Here is a 20916-nt window from a genome sequence, read left to right on the forward strand (position 1 = left end):
TTCCCAGTCTCGCGAAAAGCGATGTGGAATCTGCAAGTCCACAGACCATAAAGCTTTAGATTGCAAGAAGATGAAGGATGCAACTTGTTTTGGTTGCAACGAGAAAGGGCATATCTGGCCAAATTGCCCAAAGAATGCAAAGAAAGCTGATGATGGGAAGAAGACTAATGCGAGAGTCTTTAGAATGGACGCCAAGGAGGCAGTTCTTGACGACAACGTCATTACAGGTACGTTTCTTGTAAATGATGTTTTTGCTAGAGTCTTGTTTGATTCAGGAGCTGATAAGTCGTTTGTAGATGATAAGTTTTGTAAATTGTTGAACCTTCCTGTTAAAACCTTAAGCGTGAAATATGAGGTGGAAGTAGCCGATGGAACCATAGAAACCACCTCGACTGTTCTAGATGGATGTGTTATATCCATTAGGAATCATTCTTTCCCGTTATCCTTGCTTCCCTTTAAGCTAGCTGGATTTGATATAGTGATAGGCATGGATTGGTTAGCGAAAAACCAAGCCCAGATTCTGTGCAATAGAAAGCAAGTAATAGTTAAGACTCCGTCTGGTGAGTCACTTACTATTCAAGGAGACACCCAGCATGGATTGCCGGAACAAGTGTCCATGCTCAAGGCATCCAGGTGCATGCAGAAAGGATGTGTCATCTATATGGCACAAGTTACCATTGATGAGCCGAAGCCGAAGATTGAAGATATCTCTGTTATCTCGGAATATCCTGAGGTATTCCCTGAAGAACTACCCGGGTTGCCACCAGATAGGCAAGTGGAGTTTCGGATAGACATCATTCCAGGCGTTGCGCCTGTAGCAAGAGCACCATACAGATTGGCACCAACGGAGATGAAGGAGTTGAGGACGCAGTTGGATGATTTGTTAGCTAAAGGTTTTATTAGACCTAGCTCGTCTCCTTGGGGAGCGCCAATATTGTTCGTTAAGAAGAAGGATGGATTGATGCGTTTGTGCATCGATTTCCGTGAGCTTAACAAGGTCACTATCAAGAATAGATATCTGTTACCCAGGATCGACGATCTGTTCGATCAGTTGCAAGGAGCAAGCTATTTCTCAAAGATCGACCTGAGGTCAGGTTATCATCAGCTGAAAGTCAAAGAAGAGGATGTGCACAAGACAGCGTTTAGGACTCGTTATGGACATTACGAGTTCCTAGTGATGCCTTTTGGGCTCACAAACGCACCAGCCGCGTTCATGGATCTCATGAATCGCGTCTGCAAGCCTTATTTGGATAAATTCGTTATCGTCTTTATTGACGACATCCTTATCTACTCGAAGAGCCAAGCTGACCATGAGAAACACCTTCGTTGTATTCTCAAACTTTGCATCAAGAGAAGCTTTATGCCAAATTTTCGAAGTGTGAATTTTGGCTTCGAGAAGTCCAGTTTCTTGGACATGTGGTAAGCGAGCGTGGTATCCAAGTAGATCCCGCTAAAGTAGAAGCAGTCATGAACTGGCAGGAGCCGAAGACTCCTACCGAGATTCGCAGTTTCCTCGGATTGGCAGGATATTATAGGCGATTTATTGAGAACTTTTCAAGAATTGCTGCGCCCCTAACTTCGTTGACTCGTAAGAAGATTAAGTTTGATTGGGGCCCTAAGCAGCAGGAATCCTTCGATATTCTGAAGAAGAAGCTGAGCAATGCGCCAGTGTTGACATTGCCTGATGGAATAGAGGAATTTGTGGTGTATTGTGACGCATCACATACTGGCATGGGTTGCGTACTCATGCAGAAAGGCAAAGTCATTGCCTACGCTTCTCGCCAGCTAAAGGTGCACGAGAAGAACTACACCACCCATGATTTGGAATTGGGTGCGGTTGTGTTTGCTTTGAAGCTATGGAGACATTACTTGTACGGAACCAAGTGTATAATTTATTCGGATCACAAGAGTCTTCATCACTTGTTCAATCAGAAGGAATTGAACATGCGTCAAAGGCGATGGATGGAAACCTTAAATGATTATGACTGTGAGATAAGATACCATCCAGGCAAGGCAAATGTAGTTTCCGACGCCTTAAGCAGAAAGGAAAGGGTGAAACCAATCAGAATCAATGCCAAGCGCATTGAAATAAGAAATAATTTGAATGAAAGGGCGTTAGCTGCACAGAAGGAAGCTGTGTTGGAAGCTAACTATCCTGCGGAGAAGTTAGGAGTAACTGAGGAGCAGTTATCCTACGACAAAGATGGAATGCTACGACTAAACGGACGAATATGGGTTCCAGTTTATGGAGGACTTCGGGATGTTATCCTCCAGGAAGCCCACAGCTCTAAATATTCCGTTCATCCTGGAGCTGATAAGATGTACCAGGATTTGAAAGCAAACTACTGGTGGATTGGTTTGAAAAAGTCAGTAGCTGAGCATGTAGCTAAATGTTTGACTTGTGCGCAAGTCAAGGCTGAGCATCAGAAGCCGTCAGGTTTGCTTCAACAACCTGAAATTCCCAAGTGGAAATGGGAAATGGTGACAATGGATTTCATCACCAAGTTGCCGAAGACGAAAAAGGGAAATGATACCATATGGGTCATAGTGGATAGACTGACTAAGTCAGCTCATTTTCTACCCATCAAGGAGACGTATAGCTCCGATATGTTAGCACAATTATACGTCGATAAGATTGTAGCGCTACATGGTATACCTATATCTATTATCTCTGATAGGGATACTAGATATACGTCGCATTTTTGGAAGAGTTTCCAACAATCATTGGGCACTCGTTTGAATTTTAGTACGGCTTATCATCCTCAGACTGATGGTCAGAGCGAGCGTACTATTCAAACTTTGGAAGACATGCTTCGTGCATGTGCGATCGACTTGGGTGGTAGTTGGGATAAGAACCTACCACTGATTGAATTCTCCTACAACAATAGCTACCACTCCAGCATAAAGGCTGCGCCTTTTGAGGCCCTATACGGTAGAAAGTGTAGATCGCCCATTTGTTGGGCAGAAGTTGGAGATGTCCAGTTGTCAGGACCAGATATCGTCTTTGAGACGACAGATAAGAGCGTTCAGATCCGCGATCGTTTGAAAGCTGCCAGGGATAGGCAGAAAAGTTATGCAGATCCTAAACGCAAAGATTTTCACTTCGATATAGGTGATAAAGTATTGCTTAAAGTATCGCCCTGGAAGGGTGTGATGCGATTTGGAAAGAAAGGCAAGCTAAGCCCGAGGTATATAGGACCTTTCGAGATTATCGAACGTGTCGGGTCAGTCGCTTATAAGTTAAACTTGCCTGAAGAGCTTAGTGCTATTCACAATGTGTTCCACATCTGTAATTTGAAGAAGTGTTTCGCTGACGAATCACTGGTTATACCGCATACGGATATACACATAGATGAGAGTTTGAAATTCGTAGAAAAACCTTTGTCGATTGAGGATCGACAGGTGAAAAAGCTTCGAAGGAAGTACATACCTATTGTAAAGGTCAAATGGGATGCCCGTAGAGGTCCCGAATACACGTGGGAAGTGGAATCCACAATGCAAGAGAAATATCCCCATTTGTTTCAATAAATCTTGAGGGCGAGATTTCTTTTAAGGGGGTGAGGATGTAACACCTCGAAAAATTTCATCTAATAATGTCTTGACACGTGTCATAAGGTTCCGGTATGTGAAAACATACTTTAGAGGGACTAAAAAGTGACAAACAGTGAAAACTATGGAACGTAAGGGTCCAAAGTGTCAACAATGGATAGATAGACTCTATGATAACCCTACATAATGTTCATAACCTTAAACGGGTGGTTCATGGATCATACGACGCGGAAATTGCACAAAAGTGAGGAATTTCAAACTATAGGGGCCAAAAGTGTCAACATGTTTAATTTATACCTCTGAGTGAACTTTTGGCAGACCCGAAGCTTGGAGAAGCTAAAATATACTCACTAGAATATGTGGTTAAAATTTCGTGAAGTTTCGTCAACGTATGAGAAAGTTATGGCCAAAACCGTACTTGAGGGGTTAAAAGCGTCAACGTCGAATTTCATGGCTTTTCGGTTGAGCGCAAAGTTATCCGAGGACATTACCATGTAGGTAAATGTCCCAAGGTTCTTAAAAACCAAGTTTGGGGGTTTACGGGTCAAGATAAATAGCCGAAACATCGCATACAAGATCAGGGACCAAAGCTGTCAAGTTTGAAAATAGTTTGGCTGATCAGCAGGTCAGGCGACCCGCCTGGACAGACCCAAGCGGGCCGCGTGGGACTACCAGCATCAGAAATTCGTGAATTTTGCATATTTGGTCCGAATTTGAAGTGTATACCAGCTGTAGCCACCTCCCTTTGCTCCAATAAAACCTCATGCATGCCTATGGTAACAGTAACCTCTCTCAAACCTCTGATTTCATCTTTAAATCAGATCAAAACTCATTTCCTTGGCACTTGCAATTGTGAACAAAGAGCTCTCAACTCTCAAGAACTCTCTCAAGACTTTCTGGAGCATTTCTGGACATCAAGGCCGACTCCAAGTGTTTGCTAGACTTCATTAGGACCTTGGTAATCTTTTATATCATCCTATAATTCGTTCTAGCATAGATTAATTGCTAAAAGTCAAACCGTTGTTCTTATACTTTGACTTTCTGATTAAACGAGTTTTACTCAGTCATTTCTCAAATTGAAACCACATATATGTTGGTATTTATGTGGGAAACAAACCCTCAAAAGGGTATTCTCTGATTCCCACTCATTGCATGCAAATTGTCGAGTCAAAGGCATTCTTAAAAAGTCAACAGAAATGGTTTTTGTGAAAAATAAGCTTAGATGGTAATGTAAAGGACATGCAATCTGTTTGATCATCATAAACAACTTATAATACCTGCAAGAATATGTTTTATCATAATAAACTCGACAAATCTTTAGTATAGATACGAATCGGAGCCGAAAGTCTTGTAAAACGACTAATTCGTAGACTATCGATTCGGATTCGTACATGCATGTTTGAGATCTGTATTGGAGATTATTTTTGACCATTTTTATTTTGGTAAAACTTTCTGGAATTTTGTTGTTTGAGTCTATGCTTAGCCGATTCATTTGCATGTTTCCGATTATGCTTAAAAGTTGACTATTTTGCCCTTTTTGATATAAAACGTGATTTTTGGAAAAGTGAAAGAGTAGAAATCTTTATTTCTAATATATAAACTTGCACCGAAAATTTCGGATCAGTTGGTGGTCCAGATTTTGAGTTATGGCCATTAGCGTAAAACTATGTTCTTAAGTTACATAAACGGCACATTTCGCATATAACCCATTTCAGGCCACGTTTTGATACAAAACTTTTTACCCACTGATGTTATATAATATTTTGGGATTTTTGATGATTTTTATTTAATTTTTGGCGGGTCGTATCTTAGATCGCTTAGTTATTTCGGTTTATGTCGGTTTTGACCGTTTAAGCCATAAAATGAGTTTTATACATTCTTTCGACCCGAAACCTTTTTCTACTGATTTTATTTGTTAAATAAATTATTTTAAGCATTCTGGAAATATAAAAATCCCAGCTTTCTTTTGAAAACCCGGAAACGGCGTTAAATCGCATTTTAAGCGTTTTTAGCGCATAATAAGCGTATTACTCATTTTTAACATATAAGACTTATACCTACTGATGTAATTAGTATATTTTCATATAATAACAGTAAGTACAAGTATATGAACTCAGATTTCCAGTTTTGGCATTTTTAGCCCTTGTGAATTTACTAAAATACCCCTACGGTGCATAGTTTGATTTTAAATGTTAAGTTTGGTATATGGGTCATGCCCTACTGTTATAACATGGTAAATGAAGTATATTTACTGTATAAACCAGACCCAAAACTCAGATTTCTAATATGACTCTTTTATAATCTTTTAAATGACCAAAATGCCCTTATAAGGCATAAATTAAGTTTAAAATTATTCCGGGCAATATAGAACATAACTTACTGATGTTATATCATATTTAAAGCATATTATCTCAGGGAACTTGCATTTGACTCTTTTGGCTACCCGTAACGCCCTTTTTGCGTTCGGTTCGGTTTACGTAACTAGTTTGCGTAAATTGACCGAAACGGGTCAAACGTTGTCTTTTTATCTCAAAATCCAGAATGTATTTAGTATACCCATATTATACAAGTATTCCAACTTGTCGGGTCTAAATCACATTCTATCCGGTCTTTCGCTTAATCGTGCGCTTGTACCGTATCGTCCTTAAAACTAACCGGTCAAAGCTTAGGCTTAAATAAAAGACCCGTTAGGAATCTAATAGGTTATTATAAACCTTTGTTCCAGATTAGGAGGCCTAGTAAAAGTTACCTACACTTACCGTTTGTGATTCATACTTGCTCAGGTAAATACATTTTGACTTATTTTCCCTATACGGGCTTGGGGTACGGTATTTAAAATACCGCTTGATCGGGCGCACAAGTCCTGCACCTTATGGGTGTACAGTCTTGAATAGCTTGTGCGACTCGTTTAAACAGTCTTGTCTTACTTTAGGCTTTGGGGGGTTATTGACCGTGTCCCGGATATCCTTGGCATTATCTTACGAGATGGCCACGACCAGAGCACGGGGTGTAGGCGTACACCCGGCGTGTATAACTCTTTAATGTGGTGTGTCATTTAATCTTTAGCCCGGACAGCAGATCCCGGGCCACCATAAGTACGGGTACATGTAAATCGTTCACAAGTTTATATTGCATAAATATCCCAAGTTAATAAAAATATTTATGCCTTGTGCATTTAAATCAATTTTCAATCATTTTCAAAATGAGTCAGTCGATTTGTATTTACCAGTGTAAACTGACGTATTTTTCCCAAAAGGTTAAGTGCAGGTACTATACGAAATAGGTTGGCTGTTTCCTAAGAGCGTCCACTATAGTCTCGCAAGCTCGGACGACAAATAACTGTTGAACAATTTATTCTTATTTTTATTTGATCCGCCTGTGGATCCGTTTCAACTACTTATGATGTTTATTATGTCATTTTAATTAAAGTTGAAATGTATCTATTCTGCGTCCGCTGTGCATTATTATATTGTGTTGATTGTCTATAAACTACGTCACTGTACCCCACACCGGGCCCACCGGTGACACGTGGAAATCGGGGTGTGACACTAAGGGGGCTACAAGTGAAAGAAGTTGAAGGACCTTCTTGTGGAGCTTTTAACCACTCATTTTCTTCTATCTTTGTCTTCATCTTGTTTATGCCACTTCCCTAGCCACTAGAGCTAGTAGTAAGCCTTCTAAACACCATATTACATCATGTTATTAGTATGTACAAGTCACACCATCAAAGAAACTAAACTTTAAAAGATGATAACCACGTGACATTTGTGGGCCTTCTTTCCCGGTTACTTTTGAATGTTATACGTTTTGTAATTCTCGCAAAAACAAACCAAAGGGGCCTTTTTTATTAACATTTTTCTTTTTCCCTTTTATATATCTTATTAAATTAGTTTTTTTAACAGGTTAATAAATATACATTTTATTTTAGGTATTTATTATTTTAAATTAAGTTTAATAACTGAATATTTAAAAAAAACTAAAACAAAAATAAATTGTTAAAAAAAAAGAGGGGAAGGGGAACCATAACATAGGTTTGAGGATGGAGGAGAAGGATGGTGATGTGATGTTGAGGTTGAGGTGGTAGTTGAGAATGATGGTGACAAGGGAAACCATAATGTTAGCCTTACTTCACTTGTGGTTGAAGGTTATAGTCTCATAGTGAGAGCTGACGAAGATTAAGAGTAAATTTAGAAAGTGCGTGAGTTAGCTGTTCTAAAATAACTTTCACAAAAACCTTCTAATTGTATGAATATATACTAAGGGGCTGTTTGTTAGTTTACAGTATGAGCGACCAAGGACCTTCAGACGCGTATCGTCAATTGTCCAGCTCGCCTAGAAGCGAAGGCACCTCTTCACAGCCTGCCCTCTCAGGGTATTCAGCTGATAATGAAGAAGGAATATTCGTGTTTAAGGCTCAGTCTGAAGAGCCATTCCCCCCCCCCCTAAAAAGAGATGATGGTTCCGTAGGGGAGCGCATGAACGTAGGAAACGAATGAAAAGTTACAACAACAGAGAGTCTTAGCAGCCGCTAAAAGAGAAACCGATGCCCATGCCCAGGATATGTTAAATAGAAGTTTAGCCAATTTCCATATCCTAGCAAACACAGCAGCCGACCCTAACCTGGAGCAACTGATAGCACCCCAACCACTACCACTGTTCCCTAACCAGCCAATGGAAATAGAAAATAACCCATAAAATCAAGTCGAAATGCATGATTTTAACCCAGAGGAGATACCTAGGGTACCAGCACCCAATCCCTTAGACCCAAATTACGACCCATGGTGGGACGACAATAGGGATTATGTGCAACGTTACCCGATACCAGAAGACATGCCCATGCCGAATCTAGGAGCATACCCAGGTTTGGACCCTCTAGATCCCTACTATGATAGTGATCAATATATTAGGGAAATTTTAGAGAATCCATACCCGTACCAGGAACCCATGCCCCAGATCCCAAACCCAGTCATAGAACTTGCACCCCCAATGAGTGCAGAAAATGTGCAAGAACTTAGTACATTCGGTGAGGAAATTTTAGAAAGTAGCGAAAGGATGAGACAGGTTGGAGAGCGACTCGTCTAGAAGTACTACGAGCGCAATATGGATTTCTGGATGAATCCATATCCGTGAAAGTGATGGAGGAGGAAGTAATAATAATAATAGTATAATAATATATAATATGTGTGTATGAAAAAAAAGTATAATATATATAATATAATTATAAACGCTTACTAGTAGTGTAATTTCCATTTCAGTTGTATTGTAATTTTAATTTCCAGTGTTGGTTTGTATTAGATGCATATTATATATAAGAAAGAGTAAGTCGCAATGCTCGACGTCTTTGATCAACATGCGTGTTGTGTGATTAGTTGTATTAAATATTATCTTGTGATATTAATACGTGATAAATGTTTAAAATTCAGATGGACAACGAAGTGAACCAGGAAAACCAGAATGATAATAACCAGAACAACAATAACAATGGAAACCAAGCACACAATAGTGCCATCCAACACATAGTGGCACAAGGAATCATAGATGCAATGCCATTTACTATCCAAACAGTTAGGGAAGCGGATAATAAAAGTAAACATAGCAGTAAACGGCCAACTGAACCGGAACACATCGTAAATAATGGACCCATACTTCAAGTGCCCATTCCCAAAAGAAGAAGAACCATATCTTATGGTTGTTCTTACAAAGAATTCTGGTCCTGCAAACCAATAGAATTCTTGGGCAATGAAGGACCTATTGCAACTCTATGCTGGATAGAAAAGACTGAGGCTGTTCTAAAAATAAGCAACTGTGCTGAAGAGGATAAAATAATGTTTTCTTCCAAGCTGTTCAAGAACTCAGCCTTAGAATAGTGGAACACTATCCTTCAGTCTAGGGGAAGTGATAGGGTTTATAATATGGAATGGGGGGAATTTAAGAGCATGGTAGAAAGGAAATTCTGCCCTCCCAATGAAAAAGAACAGATAGCAAATAAGTTCTTAAACCTTAGGATAACTGGAGTAGATAGTAAGGGTTATACTACTACATTCTTTGAATATGCTAGAATAGTACCAACCCTTGCATCACCAGAACCAGTGCTAATCTCCCGATATATCTGGGATTAATTGGGGAGATTAGACATGTAGTCAAGGCAGCTAGACCCCAAACCATAGAAGAAGCTGTAGAACTAGCAAACACCTTGACTGATGAATTAGTTCGTACGCGAGAAGAGGACCAAAGGAGGAACCTAGCTCAAAAGCTTACCTAGGAATTCCGCTATGGTAATTCCCACCGTATGAATGTAGATTCTACCTCTGCACCGTACTGCAAGCCTTGTAAGAAGAAGCATTCAGGAAAATGCTCCACTTACTGCAATTTCTACAAGATACCAGGGCACAAGGAAGAAGATTGCAGGAGGAAACCTAACAATGGACTGTGCTTCAACTGTGGAGAAAAAGGTCACATCAAGCTGAATTGTCCGTAACTAGTTCCGGCCATGGGCAATAGGACTACCAAAAATGCTAGAACATTTGTTCTGACGGTAGACGAAGCCAAGATAATGATGTGATAGCCGGTACGTTTTTAGTTAATGATGTTTTTGCTAAAGTATTATTTGATTCCGGATGTGATAGCCGGTACGTTTTTAGTTAATGATGTTTTTGCTAAAGTATTATTTGACTCTGGTGCGAACCAAAGTTTTATTAATACTTCATTTTGCAAACTTCTTAATCAACCATTAACTAAACTCTCACAAGAATGTCTAGTAGAGACAGCAAATGGGGAAACCATTAGAATTTCTGAAATCTTGCAGGGAGCAAGAATAGAATTTTTAAATCAAAAGTTTATTGCAAACCTTTACCCAATGAATCTGGCAGGATTTGATATTGTATTAGGAATGGATTGGTTAATAGCCAATAAAGCCAGTCAATTCAAGTAAACTCACCAAAAGGTGAAAAGATCACAATTAAAGGAGATAAACCATCTAAATCCATGAAATTAATCTCTGTGATGAAAACAGCAAGTTATATAAGAAAAGGGTTATTAGTGTATTTGATTTCCATAATCACTAACACTAAAGGAAAAGAACTGAAAGATATTCCAGTAGTATCTCAGTTTCCAGATGTGTTTCCAGAAGAATTGCCAGGACTACCGCCGGACATATAAGTTGAATTCAGAATCCACCTGCTACCAGGAACAACACCTATTGCCAAAGCACCCTACCGTTTGGCACCAGCAGAAATGCAGGAAATAAAGAAACAGTTAGACGAACTATTGGAGAAAGGATTTATACAGCCAAGTTCATCACCGTGGGGAGCACCGATTTTGTTCGTTAAAAAGAAAGACGGATCAATGCGAATGTGCATTGATTATCGTGAATTGAACAAGGTCACGATTAAGAATCGGTATCCATTACCAAGAATCGATGATCTGTTCGATCAGTTGCAAGGAGCTCGATTTTTCTCGAAAATCGATTTACGATCAGGATATCATCAGTTGAAGGTACAGGAAGAAGACATTCCTAAGACTGCATTCAGAACAAGGTATGGCCATTATGAATTTACTGTCATGCCATTTGGTTTAACCAATGCCCCAGCCGCATTTATGGACATGATGAACCTAATATGTAAGCCATATTTGGATAAATTCATAATTGTCTTTATAGATGATATTCTCATTTACTCTAAGAATAAGGAAGAACATGCAAAGCGTTTGCACGGACGTCTAAGTTTATTGAGAAAGGAAAAGCTTTATGCTAAATTTTCAAAGTGCGAGTTTTGGTTAGAACAAGTACAGTTTCTTGGACATCTAGTCAATCATGAAGGAATTAATGTGGATCTTACCAAGATCGAGGCGATTACCAAGTGGAAAACCCCTGAGTCACCAACCGAGGTTAGAAGTTTCTTAGGATTGGCCGGTTATTATAGAACATTTATTCGAGATTTTTCTAGAATAGTCATTCCCTTAACTAAGCTAACCTGTAAATCTGTTAAGTTTGAATGGGGACCAAAATAGGAAGAAGCTTTTAAAATTCTTAAGCAAAGACTAACCCATGCACCCATACTAGCGTTACCAGAAGGAACTGAAGACCTTGTAATCTATTGTGACGCTTCTAAGTTAGGTTATGGATGTGTATTGATGCAACGTCAAAAGGTTATAGCCTATGCATCTAGACAACTTAAAAATCACGAAGAGAATTATTCAACCCATGATTTGGAATTAGGAGCCATAATTTTTGCCCTTAAAATTTGGAGACATTACCTTTATGGTAGTAAGTTTACCATTTTCACCGACCATAAAAGTTTAAGGTATGTTTTCGGGCAAAAGGATTTGAATATGAGACAAAGACGTTGGATGGAAATTCTTAGCGATTATGATTGTACTATCTAGTATCATGCAGGAAAAGCAAATGTGGTAGCTGATGCTTTAAGTCGAAAGTATCATGAAAGCTAAAAAAAGTGTGTTCTCTTAAGTTAAATCTACAGGTAGATTTAAATGAACAAATTAGAGAAGCACAAGAAACAGTAATCAAGGAGCATACTGAAAAGCTAAAAGGAATGATTAAAGAATTAGGACAAGGAACAAATGAAATTTGGAGATTCCATAAGAAAAGAATGTGGATACCTAAATTAGGAAACCTGTGTCATTATATATTAGAAGAAGCCCATAAGTCTAATTATACGATGCATCCTGGAAGTGATAAGATGTATCAGGACTTAAGAAAGAATTTTTGGTGGATAGGAATGAAAAAGGATATAGCAGCTTATGTTTCTAAGTGTTTAACCTGTTCACATGTCAAAGCTGAACATCAAAAACCCTGAGGTTTATTGCAGCAGTTAGAAATGTCCGTATGGAAATGAGAATTGATAACAATGGATTTTGTTACTAAATTACCCAAAACAAGAAAAGGTAATGATACAATCTGGGTGATTGTAGATAGACTAACTAAGTCAGCTCATTTCCTACCAATGAAAGAAACTTTCAGTATGGAACAATTAGCTAAGTTGTATGTGAATGAAATAGTTTCACTACATGGAATTCATTTATCAATTATTTCTGATAGGAATAGCCGTTTTACCTCTCATTTCTGGGCAAGTTTCCAAAAAGCAATGGGAACCAAGTTGAATCTAAGCACCGCTTATCATCCTCAAACGGACGGACAAAGTGAAAGGACAATTCAGACAATGGAGGATATGCTTAGAGCTTGTGTAATTGATTTCGAAGGTTGATTGGGACGATCACTTACCTTTAGTACAATTTTCTTATAATAACAGTTATCACACAAGTATCAATGCTGCACCTTTCGAAGCACTTTATGGACGAAAGTGCCGAACTCCAGTCTGTTGGGCAGAGATTGGAGAAAAGCAACTATCAGGACCTGAGATAGTACAAGAAACAACCGACAAGATCATTCAAGTCAAAGAACGACTAAAAGCAGCACGTGATCGACAAAAGAGTTATGCTGATAACAGGCGAAAACCGTTGGAATTTCAAGTAGGAGACAAAGTATTATTGAAAGTCTCTCCTTGGAAAGGAGTAGTAAGATTCATCAAAAGATGGAAGCTAAGTCCCAGGTATGTTGGACCTTTTGAGATTATTAGAAGAATAGGACCCGTAGCCTATCAGCTACAACTGCCAAAGGAAATGGCAGGAATACATAATGTATTTCATGTATCTAATCTCAAGAAGTGCTTAGTTGATGAATCATTGGTAGTACCTCTTAAGGATCTAGAGGTAAATGAACAACTTAAATTTGTAAAGGCCTCTACGGATTGAAGACAGGAAAGTTAAGAACCTCATGCACAAGAGATTAGTTCTGATCAAAGTGAAATGGGACTCCAAAAGAGGACCAGAATACACATGGAAGCTTGAATCAGAAATGCAAAGGAAATATCCACACTTGTTCTAGTAGATCTTGAGGACGAGCTCTAAAACAATGAGGGGAGGATATAACAACCCTCCTAAGTATTTTCCGACACCCAAAATATATTAGAATGTCCCAATATGTCTTAAAATACACCCTGTTCGCAAAAACGGACCCCGAATACCCTTAATTTTATTAAAAATCAAATAAAACAAATAAATAAGGGGCCTCACGGCCCGCGGCGGAGATTGCCTTCAGGCTACGCGAGGCGCGACGGCCTGGCTACGAGGCGTTACCCGGAGCCGCCACGTGGCAACGCTTGTCGAGACTATGTTGTTGACTGGACAACCCTATGCCCTAGACCCCCTACATCGCGGCCCGCGGAGGCTAAGCCTTGGGGCGTCGCGGGGCGCGACGGACTCGCTGATCAGCCCTATAAATAGCAACGAAGGCCTTCAGTCCCAAATCGCTCACAACTCTTTCTCTCTTTTGAAATTCTGAATAGTAGGCATAATTCTCGGGTATAATACCCCCTAAATAATGAAGTTCCGCTCCATTGTAAGTATCATAACCCCTGGATATGTATTAGATACGCTGCCCAATTGATCTAGGGTTCCGTAACGGCTGTCGTGGTTCTGCCCGACATAGTCATTGGAATGCCGTCTCGGGGAGGGTATTACTAATATTAAAATGGGTTATTATACTAACGCGTGTGCATTTGTGTAATTTATAGATTGTCACCAGGAAACCCTTACAAAAAACCTAAGACAACAATGTGAGTAATCTCCTTTTTAAAAATTGCTTTTACAAAATCTCACACGATTAATAATATATATTAAACAGTTATTGAGTATTTGTCAAGGTTGGAGAACTCGCTAGTCGCTAGTCGGCCGGTGAGTTGGGGACTAACGACTACTCGGGATTACTCAGGATTACTCAGGATTAATCGGATCGGAACTTTATATGTAAATTTTGTTATTTTTATAAATGTGTATATATATACTCACACATCCATATCAATATAATACTTAAAAAGGTAAAAGTAGTTCAAAATACAAACTAAACTTACATATAAATTATAACATAACAAGTCTTAGTACTTAAAATTCAAACATTAACAAATAGCTCAAATGTAATCGTCATCCCCGTAGTGTTCAATGATTTCGACACCATCTGACTCATATTCAATCTCCTCGTCTACTTCATCCTCTTTCTTCGATTCAAATTCTTCGTCATATTAGGGTAAGGGATAAGAAAAATGGGCTAAAGTTGTAATCTTGGGCCTATTTTGTAAGGATTTCAAATGGGCCGACTAGGGCGACTTGGGCTGACTAGAGCGGCTTGGACCGGCTTTGACCGACTAGCGATTTTTTGACTGATTAGTGAAAAAATACTCAGTAGGAGGCCGACTAGCGACTAGTCGACGATTAATCACCAAGTAATTGCGATTTTTGCAACACTGGTATTTGTAAGGATACAATTATCGTCGGTATATTTGGGGTTTTGTATACAACATTTGTTACTGCCTTGCGAGGAGTAACATGACCATAAGTCGAGATGACAGTACCGTGTGTGGTAATTGATACGACTTGGAAACAAATGTAATTGCGTGACCGCCTCAATACTGTACAATGGTTTTATTAAACTTGATTAAACTAAGATTCACTCACCAGTATTTCCCAATGACAAAATGTTTTTAAACGCGTTTCAGGTAACAAAATGTGAAAGCCAAATAGAAGCCAGCTGGACAGCACTGAAGGCTTGGAAAAGTGGCTATAACATTACCTAAAATAAATAGATGTTTTTATTAAATAAAATAGGATTTATTCCTATGAAAACGTGTGTACTGAAAACTTGGGTTTTATCCCATGTGTTTAATGTTATGGAAATGTGGTATTTTACTCTGATAAAATATTTCCTAACTACGGTCCTGATGAAATTTCCGCTGCCAAAATGGATAAAAACAGATACCACTAAAACTGGTCGCGGCCTCCCGTTCCCGGGTTGTTAGGGGACGAGGGTTGCGACATGCATGCAGAATTGTATATGAAGGTCCCACAAGGCTTCTCCAAGGATGGTGAGACAAAAGTATGTAGGCTGAGAAAGTCGCTCTACGGGTTGAAACAAGCCTCCCGTAATTGGTACCACAAGTTCACAACTTTCCTCCTCGGTCTCGGTTTCAAGCAATCCAAAACAGATCACTCTCTTTTTATTTTCAAACAAAATGAGGTTTTTGTTGCAGCACTCATCTATGTGGATGACGTAATATAGTTGGCAATAATTCATCCAAGATCCATGATACAAAATAAAGCCTCCACAAGCAATTCAACATTAAAGATTTGGGGAGCTTGAAGTACTTCCTTGACATTGAAGTAGCACGTACCTCCGAAGGCCTGGTTCTAAATCAAAGAAAATACACCTTGGATATCTTGGAAGATTGTGGCATGCAAGGGTGCAGACCGAGCCCCTTTCGTATGGAGCAAAACCTAAAACTAGACAAGGATATTGAAGCTCCCAAAGTTGACGCAAGCCAATACAGACGTATAGTGGGGAGACTTCTCTACCTACAAGCCACCAGACCTGACATTGCTTACTCAGTTAATGTCCTGAGTCAGTTTGTCGTTGATCCTAGACAAAACCATCTTGATGCAGTACATAGGGTTTTGCGATACCTAAAGGGTACACCAGGACAAGGCGTTCTCCTTCCTCGTGAAGGAGGTTGTGCCCTTTACCAGAAAGTCACGAACGGGATACCTTGCGTTACTTGGAGGGGCACCAATCTCTTGAAAAACCAAGAAACAATCGGTTGTTTCACGCTTCTCCGCTGAAGCAGAGTACCGATCAATGGCTTCTGCTGTTAGTGAGGTTTTGTGGCTAAGATGGATCCTAAGTGAACTAGACATTACTTCAAACGGACCGACCCCCTTGTTTTGTGATAACCAAGCAACTCGACACATCGTCAACAATCCGGTCTTCCATGGAAGAACTAAACATATTGAAATGGATTGCTACTTCGTTCGTGAAAGAGTTGACTCGAAAGAAATTCAACCAAAGCCCATTGATACTACCATGCAGATTGCAGATCTCCTCACCAAGGGACTCAGAACACAACTTAAATTTCTACTCGGCAAGTTGGACATGAAGGACTTACACGCTCCAACTTGAGGGGGTTCAAATCAAGATTTCCTCCTTTCTCTCCTCTTAATCATTCCTTCCATTTTGCCCTTTTGACTAGCCATTTGTTTATTTATTTCCTATGTAACACCTCAAAAATTTGCGTCCTATAATGTATTGACACGTGTCATAAGCTTGAACGAGTCAATGAATACTATAGAGGGACTAAAGTTGACAAACATAAAAAGTATGTGAATTCAAGGGTTCAAAATGTCAACAATGGATAAATATGCCCTACAATATCCCTACATGATGTTTATACCCTTAAACGAATGATTCATGGATCATACGAAGCTCATTGTGAAAGAAAGTGAGAAATTACAAACTACAGGGGTTAAATGTGTCAACATGTTTAAGTTATACCTCTGAGTGACCTTTTAGCAAACCTGAAGCTTTGTAACGGTTAATTATGCTCACTAGAATGCACGATATAAATTTCATAAAGTTTCGTTATCGTATGAGAAAGTTATGATCAAATTCGTATGCAAAGGGTTAAAAGCGTCAACGTTTCGGGTAACAACTAAGTTAACCGAGGACTAAACAAAATGGGTAAATGTCTTGAAGCCCTTAAACATCAATTTGGATGGTTCAAGGTGCAAGAAACAAAAGTCTAATCGAAGTTTGAAGAGCCAAGGATCAAAGCGCAATAAATCTAAAAATTCAGATTCTGTGCAGAAGGGTGTCGCGCCATGCGAAGCCCCAGGGGGGGGGGCCTTCGCGCCACGCGAGGGCCTATCTGATACGATTTTTCTTGTTTCTTGTCTGCCGTTGCCTTTGTATTCGATTTTTATCCGTGTTTCCACATCTTTCTTGGCCCCTAGGCACCCCCCTAAACACTTAGGGACATGTGTTGATGATTCATGGTCCATGTTAGACTTGTGTGTCAACATTTTGTGGTGATTAAACCACTATATAAAGGCCTCTATGTTGCAACTCATTCTTCACACCTTTCTCTTGCACTTCTGATCATTCTTGGAGCTCCAAAGCAGACTCAAGTGGTCATAATTCGTTCATAGGACTCTTGTAAGTTTGCTTAACCTTCTTTAATAGAGTTTAGCTTAGTTATTTAGCTAAAAGTCAAACCGTCGCAATTACGATTTGACTTCGAGATTAATTGATAATGGCTCAGTCAAATCTCGAATTAAAAGTACCTTTAAGATGGTAATTATGTGGGTAATAAACCCTTAAAAGGGTTCCCCTTGATTCCCACTCTAACTAGTCCGAATGTCGAGTCAAACTTGCTTAGAAAAAGTCGACAGAATGCTAATGTGCGATTTTATGCATAATCAGTAATGTAGATGGCGTGTAACCTGTTTTAACACTCATATAACATGATAACAAGTATATTAACTAGTCTAAGCTTGTTTGATCCGACCATTTACTATTTTGACCCGGTTCGGAACCGAAAGTCGCAAAGCTTTGACTTTTGCTTTGACTTCAGTTCTGACCCATTATGGTATGATTTAGATATGCCTTAGGACTCTCTTAGGACCAGGTTACATGATGGTACAACCTTCTGTGACCGGTTCATTGTTTGTCCGAGTCTTTTACACATTTCCGTTAAACGCCTAAAAGTTGACCATAACGCCCTTCTCACTTTAAAACGAGAATTTTGGACATGTGAAAGGACAATACCCTTAGTTACTGATTTCTAAGCATGTGCCTAAAATTTCACGTCAATCCGAGGTCCAGAAAAGGAGTTATGCTAAATAGCGCAATTACGGAAACTTTAGTAATTAATCGGCGCAATTAGCATAAAGCCTATCTAAACCCAAATTTCGACACCAAAACTTTTACACACTGATGTAAAATAATATTTTGAGATTTTTAAAGATTTTTAATTATTTTTAACCTACACATAACCTGCGGTTATGGCATCGATTCGGTAAATACCGAATATACCCTTTTCGGACATAACTTGAGTTCTACATGGTATTTTAACCCGATTCCAGTTGCTACTGATTTTAAATAATAAATAAAGTATTTTGGACTTTATAAACTGTTCGGAAAACTCAGATTTCCTGTAGAACTCGGAAATCTTTTTATAATCTTTAAAAAGACCGAAATACCCCTTCAGGGCGTATTTTGGATTTAAACTCATTACAGGCATTATGGAAGGTATCCTACTAATACCACGACCTATTTAGAGTATATTAACTTAGGAAACTTGTGTAGGACTCTTACGGTTACCCGTTATGCCTTTTGCACGCACGGTTCGGTTTATGTAACTAGCTTACATAAACTAGCCGAAACGGGTCAAACCTTATCATTTTTACTTCAAAATCCAGAGTGTGGTTATTATACCCATATAAAACAAGTCTTCAAACTTGTTGGGTCCAAACCACATTTCATTCCCGGTTTTCGCCTTTCACGCGATTAAACCGTATTTATCCTTTGAAACTGACCGGTCTAAGCTAAGGCTAAATTAAAGACCCGTTAGGAATCTAATAGGTTAATAAAACCTTCGTTCCAGATTGAGAGCCCCAGTAGAAGTACTTGCGCTTGCTGATTAGAATATACGGCTGAGTATAAATTGCTTTTGCTAGCTCAGGTAAATACTTTTAACTTATTTCCCTATACGGGCTTAGGATACGGTATTATAATAATACTGCTTGGTCGGGTATTGAATGTTTAGTCAGATTGTGATTAAATTATTGAGGTAACCCGCTTTAATCTGTATTGTTTGAAATAAAAGCCTTTAGGGGTTAATGACCATGTCCCGGATATCCCTGACATCATTGTATTATAAAATGGCCATGCCTTATGCACGAGGTGTAGGCATACCCCTGACAGTGCATAAGGGAAACGGTGTCTCACTCTCTTGTGGGCCTATACTTGTGGCGTGTCTGTTAATCTTGACTCGATTTCTACATCGGGCCCTGAACGTACAACGAACATGTAAATCTGTATACAAGATTATAAAGATAATTGTCCCAAGTTATAAAAGATATGTTGTGCCTTGTGCATTCAAATCAATTTTTATTAAACCTTTTCAAATGAGTCGGTTAATTGTATTTACCAGTGTAAACTGACGTATTTTCTAAAAAGGGTTAAGTGACAGGTACTGAACGTAATTGGCTGGAAGCTCAGGGCGTTAATAAGGAATCTTGCAAGTTCTAGATGCCTAAAGTCTGTTGAACAGTTTTCTTTTATTTGATCCGCCTGTGGATCCTTTACTTTCCGTTGTAATATTTTGACATTACTTTATATTCGGAATATAATATATATATCTTTTGCTTCCGCTATGCATTTATACATTGTGTTGTTTGACTATGATGACAACAATTACGTCACGATACTCCCCACCGGGCCCACCGGTGAAACGTGGAAATTCGGGGTGTGACAGGTTGGTATCAGAGCCAACATTGAGTGAATTAAACACTAGCCTTTTGTGTTTAATCTCAATGACACAGTAACACATTCCTTAAAAACTTCTGAGTCTAGACCTAACATAGGAATACTCTCAATTCTAATCTGGAATTTATTGCTTCCAATTATTTTTATATATTGGATACGTCGCCAAGGGAAGAAGCTTTATTAGGATTTCTCCTCATCCGGAGCCAGGAAATGCTGAACTTCGTACCGCGACTAGGATAAAACGTGTATCCAGGGAGAAAACATTCAGAGATAAGGTGAAAACTCCTTTTTGCTGAAGATCGTATCTTTAATAAATCATTGTGAAGACATGTTTATCTTTTAGTCCCTTCATGGACAACATCATTCCTTTCAAGTCCCGTTAGGGCAACTATGTACTCCTTTTATCATTTTGTATGAATATAATATACCAAATAAATCAAATTATTATCCCTTTTCATAATTGATCTAACAGTATAAATATTGAAAGAATCTTGAAGGGTAAAACCTAGCTTGAATGTCATTAAAGACCTAGCTATGATGGAAAAACCTGTTAAAAAGAGATTCAGATTCTCGTTAACATCCGCAAACATGTTAACACTCCTGACGACAGTAATACGATAAAATTACACTCGTCATCTTTACATTGGGTAATTCCAACCCTTATCTAGCCTAGTAATTTAGAATTATGGCTTAAATCATCAAATGAAGATGGTCATATTATAAACATCCATAAGTGATGAAATGCCTACGGGCCATACATATCGTCCTAAGGGACAAGATACAGTTGATGTCTTTAACTCTCTGTCAACAAAAGGTAATGAAATACGTTCAAACCTTAAAGCCTCGATTCTCTGAAATCATGGCTTATAAATTAAAACAGTCCTTGTGACTAGGCCTTTTGCGCCACTTTAATATCCTTAATGTTTTATAACTAGGATAAATTATAATGAAAATATAACTAACAAATTAACCAATATGGT

General features: G+C 38.9%; 1 protein-coding gene across 1 annotated transcript in view; it reads right to left on the reverse strand.

Annotated features, from left to right (window-relative positions):
- Positions 1 to 16308, reverse strand: part of LOC110882178 — an 88745-nt gene extending 72437 nt beyond the window's left edge. Inside the window, exon 1 of the mRNA XM_035978213.1 lies at positions 16160 to 16308. Coding sequence (XP_035834106.1) covers positions 16160 to 16308 — 149 coding nt within the window. The remainder of the gene's footprint in view (positions 1 to 16159) is intronic.
- Between the last annotated feature and the right edge of the window lie 4608 nt (positions 16309 to 20916).

The sequence above is a fragment of the Helianthus annuus genome, chromosome 10 (genome assembly GCF_002127325.2).
Source record: "Helianthus annuus cultivar XRQ/B chromosome 10, HanXRQr2.0-SUNRISE, whole genome shotgun sequence".
NCBI classification, from domain to species: domain Eukaryota; kingdom Viridiplantae; phylum Streptophyta; class Magnoliopsida; order Asterales; family Asteraceae; genus Helianthus; species Helianthus annuus.